General features: G+C 45.5%; 2 protein-coding genes across 2 annotated transcripts; both read right to left on the reverse strand.

Annotated features, from left to right (window-relative positions):
- Positions 1-585: 585 nt before the first annotated feature.
- On the reverse strand, positions 586-11,260 carry Tspyl4 (TSPY like 4). The gene has a single exon (XM_050137996.1). It carries the CDS (start codon positions 4,292-4,294, stop codon positions 3,083-3,085), a length of 1,212 nt encoding a protein of 403 aa, XP_049993953.1. The 5' UTR covers positions 4,295-11,260; the 3' UTR covers positions 586-3,082.
- Positions 11,261-11,405: 145 nt separating this feature from the next.
- On the reverse strand, positions 11,406-14,003 carry Tspyl1 (TSPY like 1). The gene has a single exon (XM_050137998.1). The coding sequence runs from the start codon at positions 13,903-13,905 to the stop codon at positions 12,802-12,804; it is 1,104 nt and encodes a 367-aa protein (XP_049993955.1). The 5' UTR covers positions 13,906-14,003; the 3' UTR covers positions 11,406-12,801.
- Between the last annotated feature and the right edge of the window lie 1,899 nt (positions 14,004-15,902).

Below are 15,902 nucleotides of genomic sequence, written 5' to 3' on the forward strand. Positions count from 1 at the left end.
CTAGACACCGACATCCTGTCGACGTCACTGCCAAACAGCTGGCTCATTCCTACAGCCCTGCGCCTGCTCCATTCCCTTGAATTTCTTTTTCTTTCTCAGTTTTAGAACTTAATTTCCTTCCCTTGATATAGCCTTAATACAAGATATATAGAGAAATATATAAACACGTGTATATGGCATATATTCCATATACATCTTGTATTAAAACTGGATCAAAGGATATATATGTGTGTGTTTATATAAATACATACGTGTGTGTGTGTGTGTGTGTGTGTGTGTGTGTGTGTGTGTGTGTGGCAGCCCAGCTGCCTCTGAATTGCTTTGTAGCCCACGCTGGCCTCAGACTCCACCTCCTCCTTCCTCAGGCTCCCGAGAGCTGCAGTCACATTCATTTGCTACCACACCCAGGTTCTCTAGTTATTCACCGTGCAGCTTCAAAACCAGCTCACATCATCTCTCACCTGCTGGCCCTATGCTCAGTTCATGTGGCCCTGTGAATAGGAGTGAAGCGGCTAATCGTTGCCCAGCCTGTGTTATCCCAGACAGCACAGAGCTTTTTATTCATCTTTATTCATTTATTTCTTTTTGGTGAAGACAAGAAACATAACAGTAACATGTTTTTACTTCAAGCACACAGGAGAAGACAAAGGACTAAGTCTCATTTAGTGTGGTGGCCGTTCTAGTCCCACACTGGTAAAACATAGTGTCAAGTATTACTACAGCAGGAAATATCAGTACGACAAGTTACGTTTTTTTCTTTTGAAATCACTTTTACAAGACATAGCAACAGTTTTCAAAATCTTCGGACTTCAAAGATCACATTATGTGGATTGTGTTTCTAAGAATACAGCTATATAGGAATAGACACCAAAATAAGTTAATCTAGTAATGAATATTCACGGAGGCTTCGTACTGCAAAGGACAGATATTCAAATGTTTGCACTTGCTCTCAATGATAAGCAAAAGGCAGGCTTGTAAACATCAATTCTGCCAGTCAGCTGACAGGGAGTAATAGGGTTTGGTCAAGCACAGTGGGAGAAGGAGTGCACACCGTTGATCTCCCACAGACAAAGGTCACTCCGAGAATCTGGAGAAGAAAACACCCAGACTTAGATCTGTTCACAAAGGATCTATTGGCGAAGTTGAGAATTAGGAAAAACTCCTCCAAGCATCCTTTTTAAATCCCAACCCATCTGATCTCCCCATTCTGCACTAGAAACTTGCCTCAGTGACCACTGCCCCCAGCCATGCTCCTGCAAGACATCAATCATCACAGCAGGCCTAGAACTCACTCTGCAATAGGCTCCCCTTTCACTCTAGTCCTTCTCTAGGGCTCTACTGAAGGTATCCAGACCTCCAGAGCTCTGGGGAAGCTTCTAATAAGTTCTTTAAATCAGAAAGAGGATGGGTGAGGGCCACAGCTTCAGGCTCAGAACTAAGAGCTGTCACTGCACAACTGCGTGCACACAGGAGCAAGCCCTGCAAATCCAGACTCCTTACATCCCCCATCCCTCAGAAGAGGCTTGGAGTCTCCCACAATGCACTCGACAGCCCGCTTCCTCCTTTGTTAGGATGGAAACAAGGAAGGAAATTCAGAAGCTGATAAGTAAGGACCAAGGTCAGACAAGCAGAACAGGGATGGCGCACATGGCTACTCTCTAGTCATTCTACAGGCTGCGCCCCGAAAAATGCCCGCTCGTCTTTAGGAACAGGTGCAGTTTTAGTTGTGTTTGTTCACATCTCGCTCAGGGGCTGCAGTCAGTCGTTGAGATTCTTCTTTCTCAAACTAGAGCTGAAGAAATACCCAGCATCTGGTGGAATGGAGGAGGAGGGGGGAGTGGAGGTGGCCTCCCTTGAAATTTTCAGACGTTACTAAGAGAAGGGTGAAATAGTAAGGACAAGAGATTTAGAGACGACAGTACCTTTTTCTGCCTGGGCACAACTGGGGACCGGGGAGGAAAGAAAAAACAAACCTGTAGCCAGTTTTGTTTTTCTGCCTTTAGGCTGTAACTGCTTCAAAGAGAAGGGAACAGGAAGAAAGAAGAGTCAGTGAGGAAAAAAAAAGGCAGCAAACCCTGTGTGGAGTGCCACAAATGATTTCCAACCACCCCAACCTAGGCAGCTATGACTTAATAATCAGTGTGGGTGTGGACACGGGAGTAGGGGGCGTTACCTAACAGAGTTGCCTGGATTCCGAGTAATTTGTTGGCTAGGGCTCAGAAGGGAGGCACTCGGGCTTTGCTTTGGGCACTGCCCCATGAGACTACACATCCTGCCCTATGGCCAGCGGAGTCACGGGTAATAGTCGGGGGTCCTGTGTGCTGCCTAGGAGCTTGGGTCCTTAGATAGTTCCTGAGGAACAGTGTTGGCCTGTGCCCAGCTCAACCAGGAGAGAACTAGTGGGCAATTGCACAGGCCTTCATACTCACCAGTAGCTGATCACAATGCACAGTAACCAAAGGTACAAGACCGATGTGGTAACATAAAACACTCCCGGCCTGTTACTTTTCTCATGCCTAGTAGTCACCCACCAGCCACCTGCTTCAGTGGTAAATAGCAAAGGCCCAGGAAGACAGCTAGGATCGGTTGGAATGTCCTGATGGGCTGATGGCTGGGTTGGGATACAGTTCCATCTTGCAGTGGTGAAAGTCACAGTTCATCACAGTCCAGAGAAAATAAGAAACACGGCAGGAAGAATGAGACCTGGCAAATTCTTGGGAAGGATATGTCAAGCTTTCTTGTGGTAGAGAACCACTTTTAAAAAACTGGAAGAAGACATGGTCACAGACAAGAACCAAGCCATGCAAAGGAAGGCAGTACAAACTACAGCACTGTGAGCTTGGCTGAGAAGCAGTTTGGAGGCCATGCACTTGGAACACCATTAACACTATGCAGAACACGGTGATGGCCAAGAGAAAGAAAGCATAGACTTGGAAGCCACCATCTTGAAACTACTAGAGACTGAGAAGAACCAAAGGACACAATCCAACAGGAAGAGAAAGCAGACGAAAGGCTGCATGCTGCTGGCCAAACCGAGGAGGTGGTAGGACTCTCCTGCAGGAGCTTCTTGCAAGGGAAGAGCTTAGCCAGACTGGAACCTGAAGGACCTGGGACTCTCCACTGGCTGTCTTGGTGGGACGCGAACTCCTCTGCGTGGCCCATCGCCCATCAGATAGTATTGTAGAGGATTGGACCACAGCTCTCCTTTGATAATTTCAGCTATTCTGTCGAATTCTAGGAGGCTGTGGTCTGAGAACCAATTGAAGAAACTGGGAATCGTGTTCCCCTCCCGATTCCTGTGGATATGGGCCTGGGGTTCTTGGCCCCGGTGCCAGCGGATCGGAGTAGAGAGGGATACCACTCTACCGGAGGATCTGCGCTCATATTCCTTGACCAGCCCCTCATTTCGGAAGTAGGGGTTGCTTTGGAAGATGAACTTAAATTTGCAGCCTGCTCTTGGGTGCTTAAGCTCCTCCACTTCTAAATTGATCATGTACCTCATCATGTCTTCATCTTGGCCGCTGATCATTGGTGACAGCTGAGGGTGGTTCCGAAAAGCCGTGACCCAGAAACCTGGGATGTTTTGGATGATGAAACTTCTGCGCTGCATGTGGAGCCTTCTCATCCGCCCAAATTTGCGTTCCAACTGGAGGAAGGCCCTGTCGGCCTGCGCATTTACGTTTGACAGCTCTTGATCGATGGCCTCTAGCGAGTCCATGCAATTATTGATCTTCGGGGCCCTGGGACGAGTCTCCTCCTTCCCTCCTCCGGCTACCTTTTTTTCCTTCTGTACCCCCTTCTTTTCCTGCATCGCCGCCCCTGCTTCTCCCTCCTTCCCGGCGGCCACAGAGGTGGCACACTTGGTCGCTGTCATTTCCTTGGTTTTCTTTGCCCCTGGCACCATCTGGGACCCCAGGCCCACCGCACCACAGGCTTCCAGAGCTTTCGGTCCATCTGGGCTGCGCGGCCCTTCAGGCTGACAGCCATTTTTATTGCTGTCGTTGGCTGCCACAGGGACTGAGGCTGCGTCCCCGCCCTTTGATGGGGACAGAGCATCCTCCAGCCCCTCTCCGGCTGCCGCATCACAGCAATGTTCAGCCACTGCAAGGCAAAGCGCAGAGCCGCAGTGCTGGGAATCCGGGGGCGCGCCTCCCTCCGCACCGGCCTCACCTGCATCCTCCATCGCCCGCGCTGCCTCGGTTTCCTCACGGTTCAGATCCAGATCTTCCGGGGCATGGGCGGGGGTCGTGGTGTTAGCGAGTGGGAGCTCATTGCCCTCATCCAAGCCGCTCATTTTGGCAGATGTCAGCCCTACAGAGGAGCCTTCCTCGTCCTCTGCAGACGCAGCGCAGCACCGCAGTGAGTGCTTAGCTCCACCCCTTTTCCTTCGGGGCTGTTGCTACCATGGCAACCTGTGACGTCAGGGTAGCAGCTGCATCTAACCGTAGCGCGAGAACTGGCTACCCAGGTAATTAAGCTTGTCAGTCAACGTATTCTTTTTGTCTTTTTACACGATGCTGTAAATTGAATCTTATCTGGAAATTGCGTTTGTTTACACAAACGGATGCAAAATTATATTAATGTGTATTCGCAAATCTCTAAATTAATCTCAACATTCTCTAAACCATTGTCTTAAAATACATTTAAAAACAGGAGCTATTGTCTAATAAAATCAGATCTCATCGAGCTTCTCGGAAATAGAAAAACGAATTCCCCAGCCACAGGTCTTTCTTATTTCGTCCACAAATTCATGGCGGTTACTGAGGAATTGCGCAGAATCCGATTTTGAAAGACAAGTGTCGTTGCTGTTTTTATGTTTATGCAAAGGAGACATTCCAAAGATTCATTTCAGCTTCTGTGACGATTTTAATGTTCGTATATGTTAGCCGATGTCTATGAAGCGATTGGATATTTATTCACCTTGAAATGAATAGTAACTGCTCCTTATGGTGGCCACGCGAATACCATATGCACAAATTTAGCCCTTCGGTATTGCTGGAGGAAACATAACCTCAGAGGATTTTGAATGCTGCTTTGCCTTGGGTTATAATCTTGGTTTCTGCTTCATGCCTGTGAGTATGAAACCGACAAAGATTTGCCCGAATTTGCTTTTGTGAAGGCAGAAACAATTACCAGCTTTTCCAGACAGCTAAGTTACTGTCTCTAAAGTAGCTGCTTAGAAAGAAGAACGGTCATCCATTCAAGTCAGCTTAGGGAAAGTATTTGTAATCACCACTGTCTCTTAGCTTCCTACAGTCAGAATAATGAGGTTAATTCTTGGGTCGGTAAGACCAAAGAGAGACTTAAATTCTGCATATTTAATGTTTCGGGTCCTATTAGAACAAAGTGTTACAGCTCTTTGCATTGGGAAATTAATTGACTCTCACCCAGAGTATGGTTATGCTCAAATGCGCGGCTGGGAATTAGAGTTTAAAGAAAAGCAGCACTCCCCCAAGACCTCTAGTGAGGAAGGGGTAGTGCCTGCTTCAGCTAAGACTGGGAGGTGATGAGAGACATCACTGGCCAACAAGGAACCATATACCATGCAGTCTGGTGTCCCCACCCAAAGCTGGTATATCCAGACTGACCTCTCCCTGCTGGAAAATAGATCAGTTCTCCAAATAAAATAAAAAGGTGCAAAAAGGTTAAATCCAGAAATAGCAATTATTTTCTGGGCCCTTTTCTTCTTCTCCTTTTTCTTTTTGCCTTACCGAGCAGAAATCAATGTATTGCTTCACTTCCTTGGTAAACGAATAGACACTGAGCTGCAACTGGCTTTGTGAGTTCTGGGCTATTCTTTGGCATTCCACTGCTTCTGTACCTAAAGACTCTCCCCACTGCTGTAGAAGCAGCAAACACTCTTGGGCTTTAGCCTAAGCCACGATGCAGAGAAACATCAAATGCCGAACCAAGTTACAGGGCAGTTCAGGCGGAAGGAAAAAGTTCGTTATTACATCACTTCATAAAAGTGAGAAAATTACATGTGGACTTTTCCCCCTTGTTATTTACCCATGTTTGATTTCTCTACCAATGAAACAACCCAGCCTTCCATCATCTTTGATTTGATTACACCTGCCACCTAAATCATTTGTTTACCCCTCACAGCCGGCCCTTTATTTAAATGTCTACAGGGATCGCACAGGACATTTAAATCACATTGGTTCATATCCAGGAACCCAGGAAGCACCGAGAAATCAATTGTCCATACTGGGGTTAATGACAAATCGCCTCTTCCCATCTCTACCTTCCGTACTGCTTACCACGTTAGCATTGTTAATCCTTTAAATTCCTATAGCTCTCGTGGCTTTTACACCCAATTTAGAACTTACCTGGGCTTAACTTTTTAGCATTTCTGGTTGTGATGACCGTTTTCCTCATCCCAGCAAGATAATAATGCGGCATAGCAAGCAACTCCATTGGCATTTAATACAGTCCAGGCCAGTATCTCACAGAGTGTTTTCATGAAACCTCATTATGTAAGTGAGAATTTAAATTTAAATGAAAACTTTTAACAGGATGGGTAATATGACTCTCCTAGTGTTTGAGTTGTTTAGATAAAGCTATAAATCATATCTTAAGTTTTTGGTACGTTAGAAGATTGAATGTTTCCTATATAATGGAGCATATTCTGTTGGTAATTGGCAGTGAAACTCACTCTCATTGAAAACAATATGTCAATAACATGATGCTATGGAAAGATAGCCATGGAAAATTCTGTGAAAATCTATAATATAATTTTCATTTACTGGGAAATCAGAAGATCAAACATAGCAATCAAATGGAAATGATTTTACCCAAGTATATATAAATATTAGAAAATTTATGAAATATGCCCTATTATTCTTCTTGACTTTTTTTCAGAATAATAATATTCCTAATTATGTGATTATTGGGGGTTATATTCAGTTGTACCTTTGTATACTGTATACTTTTACATACTTCAATATATGACCTCTACTTGGCTTCAGATGGAACTGAAGAATTGATTTACGGTCATACAGTGAACAGGGAAGCCACGCTCTGCTCCTCCATAGTCTGGCTCAGAAGCCTGTGTGCTCACTAATGGTACTTCCCAAACAATTGAAACCCTCTCTCTAGCCCTCCTAACCCCATTAGTCATTTCAGGGTGCTATATCAGCACACCCTAGGCAGGATGAATTACAAACAGTAGAAATGTATTTCTTGGAGTTCTGGACACTATGAAATCAAAGACCAGGGAGACAGTAGAGTTGATGTCTGATGAGGCTCTGCTTCTTGGTCATAAGTAGCACTTTTGGTTGTGTCCTCACACAAGGAGGACCTTTTAGGGATCTAATCCAGTTAAGACCCTAAACTGAGCCCCCAATAAGCAAATTAGTTGTTTCTCAAAGACTCCACCTTGATCCTCACACCGGGGATTATCTTTCCACATATTATTGGAGGGGCATAAACATTTGATCTATAGCACCTATTTTCCTCACAATTAATAATTATTGGGAATGTACCTAATTCTTAAAGAAGAAAAGAATGAGTGGTCCTCTAGTTCAATACCTTTGTAGTTACCAATCCATTTGATATTAATTTTTAAAATAAATATAACTTTTTCTTTTTTGAAATTCACATGCTATACTATAATGTTTAGAGAGGGGAGACAGAAAAGAGATGGGGGACTAAGACTCTATGTAGCTCTTGTTGTCCTGGAGCTCATTATGTAGACCAGCAAGCTGTCCTCAAACTCAGATTCATGTGCCTCTGTCTCCAGAGTGCTGGGATGCACCTTCATACCCAGCTTTTTTTTTTTTTTTTTTTTTTTTTTTTTTTTTTGAGCTTTCCTGACTGCTGCAACTAGTAAGGGGGAAGGTCAGTTCCCTCATCTGTCACAGGAAGTAAGGGGTGAGGTTGGTAAGGAGAGTCATCTCTCCCCAACCCACACCATTGCATGACTGATGTATAGTGAGGATAGCTCTCCCATGCTCCCTCACAGCCTGGCTCAGCCACACCTCCACCAAGGGGATTGGCTCTATTGTGCTGCCCAGGTGAGGTGCAGGGGCCTGGCCTCCTTAGCCTTGCTGGTGGGGGGCAGGTGATGTGGGAGGTGATGTATGCTGTGAACGTGTTTTATTGCCATTGGTTAATAAAGAAACTGCTTTCAGCCAATGGCTTAACAGAGTAAAGCCAGGCTGAGAGAGATATAGAGAGAGAGTAAACAGAGTTAGGGTGAAGCCATATAACCACTGCAGGAGACAAAGGCTTCCACCGGAGCTCCCTGAAACTTTGCCGATAAGCCACGACCTCATGGTGATACACAGATTAATGGAGATGGGTTAGTTTAGGATAGAAGAGCTAGGTAGCAATATGCTTAAGCTATTGGCCAAACAGTATTGCAAACAACATAGTTTCTGAGTGATTGTTTCAGGTCTAAGCGGCTGGGAATGAATGAGCAGCCTCCTACAGGCAGGGACAGCTATCCCGCTCTTATTACCTCAGGGCCAGTTCTCCCACCTACCTCAGCTGTCGATGGGGGGCATCTACATCCATGCCTCCTTACAGCAGATGGGGGGCCGGGTCAGCTCTCCTGCGCCCACATCAACAGGGGCAGCTCTACTGTGCTGCCCAGATGAGGTGTAGGGTACTTTCCCCAGTGTTGCAGCTGGCAAAGGGAAAGGTCAGTTCCCTTGCCAGCTGGAGGCAGTAGAGGCAAGGCAGGAGGGCATCTTTCCCTCAACCCACCCCACCACACTGCAGACAAGGAAGACGGTACCATCTATGCCCCTCTCATGCCCTATGGACTGGCTCATCTGTGCCCGTCTACAGGGTCAACTCTACTGTGCTGCGCAGGGCCCGTTCTTTTGAGTGCTACAGCTGGTGAGGGGTTGGGTCAAGTTCCTCACCTGCTGCAGGTGTCCAGGGGTGAGGGGAGGAGGGAATCTTTCCTTGACCCACACTACCACATGGCACAAGAGAGGGGCCTGATTTATCTGCTATTCTCACACCCTCAGGGCCAGCCTGCCCACGCCCCTGTGAACAGGGTCAGCTCTATTATGCTGCCGAGGTGAGGTATAGGACCCTCTTCCCTTAATGCTTCAGCAGGTGAGGGGCAGGACCAGCTCTCCCTAATGTTACAGCCAGTGAGGGGCAGGACCAACTCTGTACAGCCTTACCCTTTCTGCCTTTGGTGGTATCAGGAGCCTCAGACATCAACCCAGACAGCGGCTGCATGAGAGCCATGAACCTAGACATGGGCCCCTGTATCAGCCCAGGCCCAGACATCACTCTGGCCCTGGGTGGCAATGAAGCCACCCACCTCAGCCCAGTCCTAACCCCTTTCACCTATTCAGACAACCTCTGTCCACAGGAAATGAATCTCTCTCCCCCATCCCCATAACATACCATACATTTGCTCACCATAATAGTGCCCCATGTTTCCTCCTCAAAGCCCAGGCAGGCCTGGATGTGGGTCTCTTGGCCCAGTTCAGTCCATCATGGCATTGGACAGAAGCATGCTTTTTTTTTTTTTAAATATTTTTTGAGTGTTTCACCTCTGTTTGTTATGTGCATCTTTTGCACATGCTTGGTGCCCTCAGAGGTAACAAGATAGCATCAGATGCCCTGGAGCTTACAAGTTTGTGCTGTTGCTACCCTCTCAGCAACCTTATATGTTGTCTGAAGCATCGATCTTATAATGCAGGTCTCTATATAGGTAAGGAAACTGAGCTGCAAAGAAGTAGATCACTTCGGTTAATATTGTACATAATAATTTAAAATGTTACTCAGTCCCCATGTAAAGCTAGTATCCCATGGATCCATCATGCTATTGCTGAGTAATCTAAGTATTCATAAAAATTAGTAACTTATCTTTGTGATCCATTTCATTTTTAATTGACCCCAGGTCCTCCCATGTGTTAACAAGGAAATTTCTTTAAATAAAAATGGAGCTAGGAGGAAACACCCACATTTCTTAGTGTGGTATTCTTGTTTGCTTTTCCTGATGCTATGATAAAAAGCAATCTGGTAAGGAAAAGGCTTATTTCAGCTTATAGGTCCACCACCAAGGGCACGAACTCGGAGGCAGGAACTAAAGCATGGACCATGGAAGAATGCTATTTATTGTCTAGCTCCTAGTAGCTTGCTCAGTTACATGGTCAGGCCTAACCTGCCTAGGGATGCTGCTGCCCAGTGGGCCAGGCCCTTCTACATCAATTATCAGTTTAGAAAATGACCCATGGACATGCCCCAGGCTAATCTGACATGAGCAATTTTTCAAGTGAGGTTTCTTCTTGCCAGCTGACTCCAGGTTTGTGTCAAGTTGACAGCTAAAGCTGACTATGACAGGTGGCTAGGTGGAAACTTTCTGTAGGTCTTCAGAGTCTCTGAGGTCAGAGGAAATGGATAGAGGCATACCAGTGGATAAAATTAGCCCTTCAGAGCTCAAAGCACTTAGCCATGAAGAAAGTACTGCTCCAAAGTTATTTTTTTTATAGGATGCTTATACAACTGTGACTTCTGTAATCTAGGACTCAACAGTAAAAGGAGACTCTCCATCATCTTTAATGGCTCCCCCTTGTCAGTTTAGCCCTCCCTAAATTTGCTTGAGTGTATTCTTTAGGGATGAGCAATAGTTGTTTTAAGGAGGAAAACATCAAATAAATGATTCTACCTACATGGAGTGAGCTCCTTCATTGCAAAGAAAGTCTTTATCATCTCATCTCATTTAATCCTTACCACAGATATAATGGCTGAGTTATTAGGTAATTAACCACTAAAAAATTAGTGATTAAGACTGCTAGTATTGCAATACACTACTTTCCAAAAGCAAAGTATGTACCTTCAAGTGGTAAGCACTAGTGAAAGTGACATGATATAATGTCAAGCTCAGATTTTGTTGCTAAACAATTGTTAAAATAGAGCCCATGTAACATATATATGAAAAATTCAATGTCTAAGTATTTTCTGAATATTGTGTATATCTCTAAATTAGATGATACAGAGCCATTTATTCTAGAAGAATATGAATCTACACTAATCTTTATAGCACATACCTTTAATCCCAGCACTGAAGTAGAGAGGCAGGTGGATCTCTGTGAGTTTGAGACCAGCTTAGTCGACACAGAGAAACAATATCTCACCTTTTTTTAACTTACTATTCTTTACTGATCTTGAGTTTTAGCCCAGATAACCCTTGACGTACACACAAACACATCCAGTTTATGGGAAGAAAGTGATACTGTTTAACTTTAAAATATCATGTATGATTTGAGATTCACTAAGTACTGTCCTGTATAGTTACTACTGGCCACATTAAACAATAAAGGAAAACTGATTTTATTAATATGTTTATCCCTGTTCAGCTCACTTCCCTGCTTAGGGTACCCATCACAATCTTTAGTTCTTCCATACATTATAAGGGTGAAAAATAAAACATCCGACAGAGTGCCATGCCTTTATTTACCATCTTGCATATAAATGACAACAAATATCCTCACAGTACAGCTCTAATTGTCAGCGTACTTTCACAACTATTGTGCAATTTAAGAGGCTACCAAGACAATCAAATCACATAAATTTTTCCATGAAGACAATAATTTGACAAACTTGATAAAGACCAGATTATCTAAACTGCTTCTAAAAATTTAGATTAATATTGAAAACTGTTATGAATACTCAAGACTATTGTTCTTCCAAATGCTTTCAAATAAATGAAAAGAAAGTATTTAAACTTTTCCAGTAAATAAAAACAAGTAGCAGTTTACTAAATGCTGGTAAAACAGGAGCACAATATTATCCTTTCAGCTATATCAGGTCACAAGTAAGAAGAGGAAAATAACCCAAACTTGTGCTGTAAAGAAGCCCTGTGTAGATTTAAATCATTAACTTGGAACTCCCCCTACACTTCCTATTGCAATCCTGAGAAAGCATTTCTCCTCACAGCACCATTGGCCAACCAGGACTTGAAAACTCTTGTCAGCCTGGTCTTCATCTTCAGTCCAATGTTTATCTGACTTAATTTGATCCTAACCCTTTCCAGTTCGCAGGGGTGCCCATCACAACCTCTTTAGCTCTTCCATATGTTACAAGGAAGATCTCACCTGTTTCTATCTAGCGCCATCTCCCTATAAGCCTGTTAGAACTGCTAATCAGCTAAGGACTTGGGAGGAGAGCAGATGAGGCAGCCACAGAGTTCTGCAGCCTCTCTGACAGAGCATCCTCCCTGGAAACGCTACCGGTCTAAATGGACTGCTGATCTTGCAGATGTTTCTGAACTACTACTTTTCATTTGAAATAAGAGGAGGAATGTGGGGTGGCAGAGTGAGGGTGAGGAGCCTTGGCAAGCGCCAGTGGAGCTCGGTATAGGCAACAGCAAGCAGTATAGGTGCTGGTGCAGAAAAGGAGTCACAAAAACCACACACAAGGCGGCCCACTCCTGTTCTCCTACAACATCATTAATGCCCAGTAACTGTCTGCAAACTTGGTGCCCATACTGTCACATGCTCAACAGGTAAATAGAAAGGGCCCCTAGACAAAGCAAGGGAAGTCCAGGTGGCAGTCAACAGGTGACAGAAGGAAAACAACAGAGTCCAAGCAGTGCAAACGTCACTATCACGTGGTAAGCTCTGAAGGATATGAACTAGCAGATACGAATACAGACAGCATCAAAGCAGAAGCATGTCCGTAGTCTCTTAATCTTGAGGTTGAGACACTGTCCAAAGAGAAGATGCAGAAGTCAGGAGGAAAGAAAAAAATCAAAATCACTGCATACCCGCTGCATTTGCTCAAGCACAGGTGAGAAGGGGCATGTTTCAGCTGTATTTTCGGAGGCAAAGGTTAGCCGGACTGGAAGCCAAAGGGCCTGGGAATCTCCACAGGCTCTCTTACTGGGCGACGCCTGGGTCTACGGATTCCATCCCGGGACAGGTAGTACTGCAGTGGATTTGGCCACAAGTCCTCTTTGATAATCTCAGCAATTCTGTCGGATTCTGGAAGGCTGTGGTCTGAAAACCAGGTGAAGAAGCTGCAGATGAGGTTTTGGTTTCTGCGAATGAAGGACTGGGGCTCATATCCCCTCCGCCATACGATCGGAGTGGAAAGGGACACCACTCGACCGGAAGACCTCACTTCATATTCCTTGACGATCAGCTTGTTTCTGAAGTAGGGGTTTCTCCGAAAAAAGAACTTGAATTTGCAACCAGTCTTAGGGTGTCTGAGTTCCTTCACCTCCAGGTTGGTTACGTACCTTAACATATCTGCATCCTGACCCCTAATCATGGCGGACAACTGAGGGTGGTTCCGGAAGGCAGTCATCCAGAAGCCTGGGATATTCTGAATGATGTAGTTCCTCCGTTCCAGATAGTGTCGCCGCATCCGCCCAAACTTCTGCTCCAGATGTTGGAAGGCCCTGTCAGCCTGCGCATTCACAGTGTCCAGTTCCTGCTGGATGGCCTCCAAGGGGTTCATGCGGAGATTTATGCCCAGATGCCAGGGCCCTGCCTCCTCCTCCATCTCCCTCAGCCTTCCCCTCGCCTCCAGCATCTCCATCTCTTCACCCGGGAGCTCCACCTCCATCACCTCCTCCTTTCCTTCCATCGCCACTTGAAACGGTTCAGCTGCTACAGCCACTGCGACGTCATCGGCCTTGGCCGTCTCTCCGTCTTCCGGAGCCTCGGGCGCAGCGGCCGGGAGACTCGAGGCGGGAGGCGGAATCTCTCCCTGCCCGGCTGCGGTCACCCGCATCTGGGGCTCAAGCCCCACGACACCCCGCGGCGCCGGGCTCGTCACGGTCTCCGCTAGGCCCTCACCTGTCAGCACGGTGGCCGAGCTGCCCTCGCCGAGCAGCGGACGCCGGCCTGGGCTCCCCGGGACACTGTCAGCATCGCAGTGGCCGTGGCTGGGGGGCACAGGGGTCCCCTCGTCCTGCTCCGGGCCGCTCATGCCGGGTCCGGTCGCGTCACCCTCGGTGCACACACAACTCCCCTCAGAGCGCACGCAGCTCCCGCTACGCCCCTTCTCTGTCTCCAGGGCGGTGACGTCAGAGCCGCAGTCCGCAAAGATCGCGAGAGCTTGCTGCGCAAGGCATCTCGGTCATCCTCGGAGACTGAAGGCAGGGATGGGGGGGCGGGGATGCTTGCAGGGCTTCTGGAAAAATCTCGGCTGCAGCCGTTGTGGCTGCACAGCCTTTCCACTGCCTACTGTGGCTGAAGGTCTGCCAATGAGTGCATCCGCTTTCTAGTTATGTAAGAAGGTAAAAATATCGCCTGACATTCGAAAAAGCTCGGAGCAAAAATGTCCTTATCTAACCGAGGCGGATGCCATTGTGCCCCCACCCCCACTGTTAGAAATGAGAACTATGCATTCTAGTCTCGTAGGACGGGTTCTTGCCTGTCGTTTCGGAGGAGGATCGCGATCTCTAGGCTAACCTGGGCTACAGAGGGAGACGCCGCCGTCTCAAAACAATAATAAAAACACAATTCCCTTCTAATCTCTGTTCTGGGGGGACAAAGCTCTGGGTTTGTTTAGGAATTCCTATTTTTCTGGAAGATGCTTTGTGGTTGTTCTTACTGGCGCATCTATCGCTGTCATAAACGCCACATCGTATGGCTCTTATAAGAATCCTGTGAAGTGTTAGGACATTCATTTTACTCCCTGTGGATCTGAGACGAGGAGAAACTGAGTTGTTTACCAATGTAGCATAGAAAATGACAGAGGAATGATCTGAGCCCAAGAGATTTGAATCCGATGCTCTCTGAACAGAATGTGACGTCACTTCAACATAAAAGCATAAAGGCGGAGTCAAGTTGATACATATTTTCTCCCTCCTCATCCATAAACAGATTAATATTTAAGGACCGGTTCATTCGTTTCCTTTCTGTTTTGAGAAAAGGCAAGTAGTTATGCCTGGTCCTCAAATTCAGTATTTTGCCAAAATTATCAGAACAAATGTAATTTTTTGTATGACAAATATTTCTAAAATATGATTTACCTTCTTGCAATGAAGTTCATAGATAATATAACCTAGCAACATACATAAATAGAAATACTAAATATAAAAAATTTACCATAAAAGTTATTGTAGGAGTGGTGATTTTAGTATAGCAAATGAGTCACCAGCTTGCCCTGTGATGAATGGCGTAGTTAGAAAGTTAGGCTTCTCTTAAAAGACACTATGAGTTAAGCGTGACCAGGATGTCTATGTCTATATCAGGTCTTCTGAAATTGAGTTCTGCGTTTTAAAAAAATGCCCCCCCCCACACACACACCTTGCATTGTGTTTCTTTCTCACCAAGAAACGTTATTTTCACTTCTATTTGCTAGCCCTGTTATTTCCATCAGCTGTCACTAGAGGGAGCCACTTGTCCTTTGGAAAGTGATGGTGAACCTATGATAGAATTGGATTCTTGTAAATTGACCCACAATCTTCTATTCCCACTAACCTATGATTGTTAACAGATGCATCTCAGAGAAGATTAGTTTTATTTTGATTTTCCAGAGACCATCCATTTGAATGTTTGAAGTGTCCCATTTGATTCTGCCTAGTCTGATAAGGTCCCCACCAGTCATGGACTTGATGCAGATTGTAGCTCCATCATTCACTGGTTGTTTGACCTGGACAAGTCACCTCTCTAGGTCACGGTTTCCTAATGAAAAAAAAAAAGGAATTACGGGCTGACAAGATGGCGCAGGAGGGGAAGGTACTTGCCACCTAGCCTCAGGATGACTTTAATCCTAAAACCAACATGAAAAAAAGAAAATGATTCCTGCAAGTTTTCCTCTGATCAACACAAGTACCCCCATGTCACACACTATACACCCCCCCACACACAAAACCAATCAATAAATCAATGATTTTAAAGGAATATTTATACTTGAAATGGAAATTATTCATATTTTAGAATTGTAATATGACGATGACACAAGATGTATAAAATAAA

The sequence above is a fragment of the Alexandromys fortis genome, unplaced genomic scaffold (genome assembly GCF_014885135.2).
Source record: "Alexandromys fortis isolate MF-2015 unplaced genomic scaffold, M_Fortis_MF-2015_v1.1 scaffold_14, whole genome shotgun sequence".
In the NCBI taxonomy this organism is placed as follows: domain Eukaryota; kingdom Metazoa; phylum Chordata; class Mammalia; order Rodentia; family Cricetidae; genus Alexandromys; species Alexandromys fortis.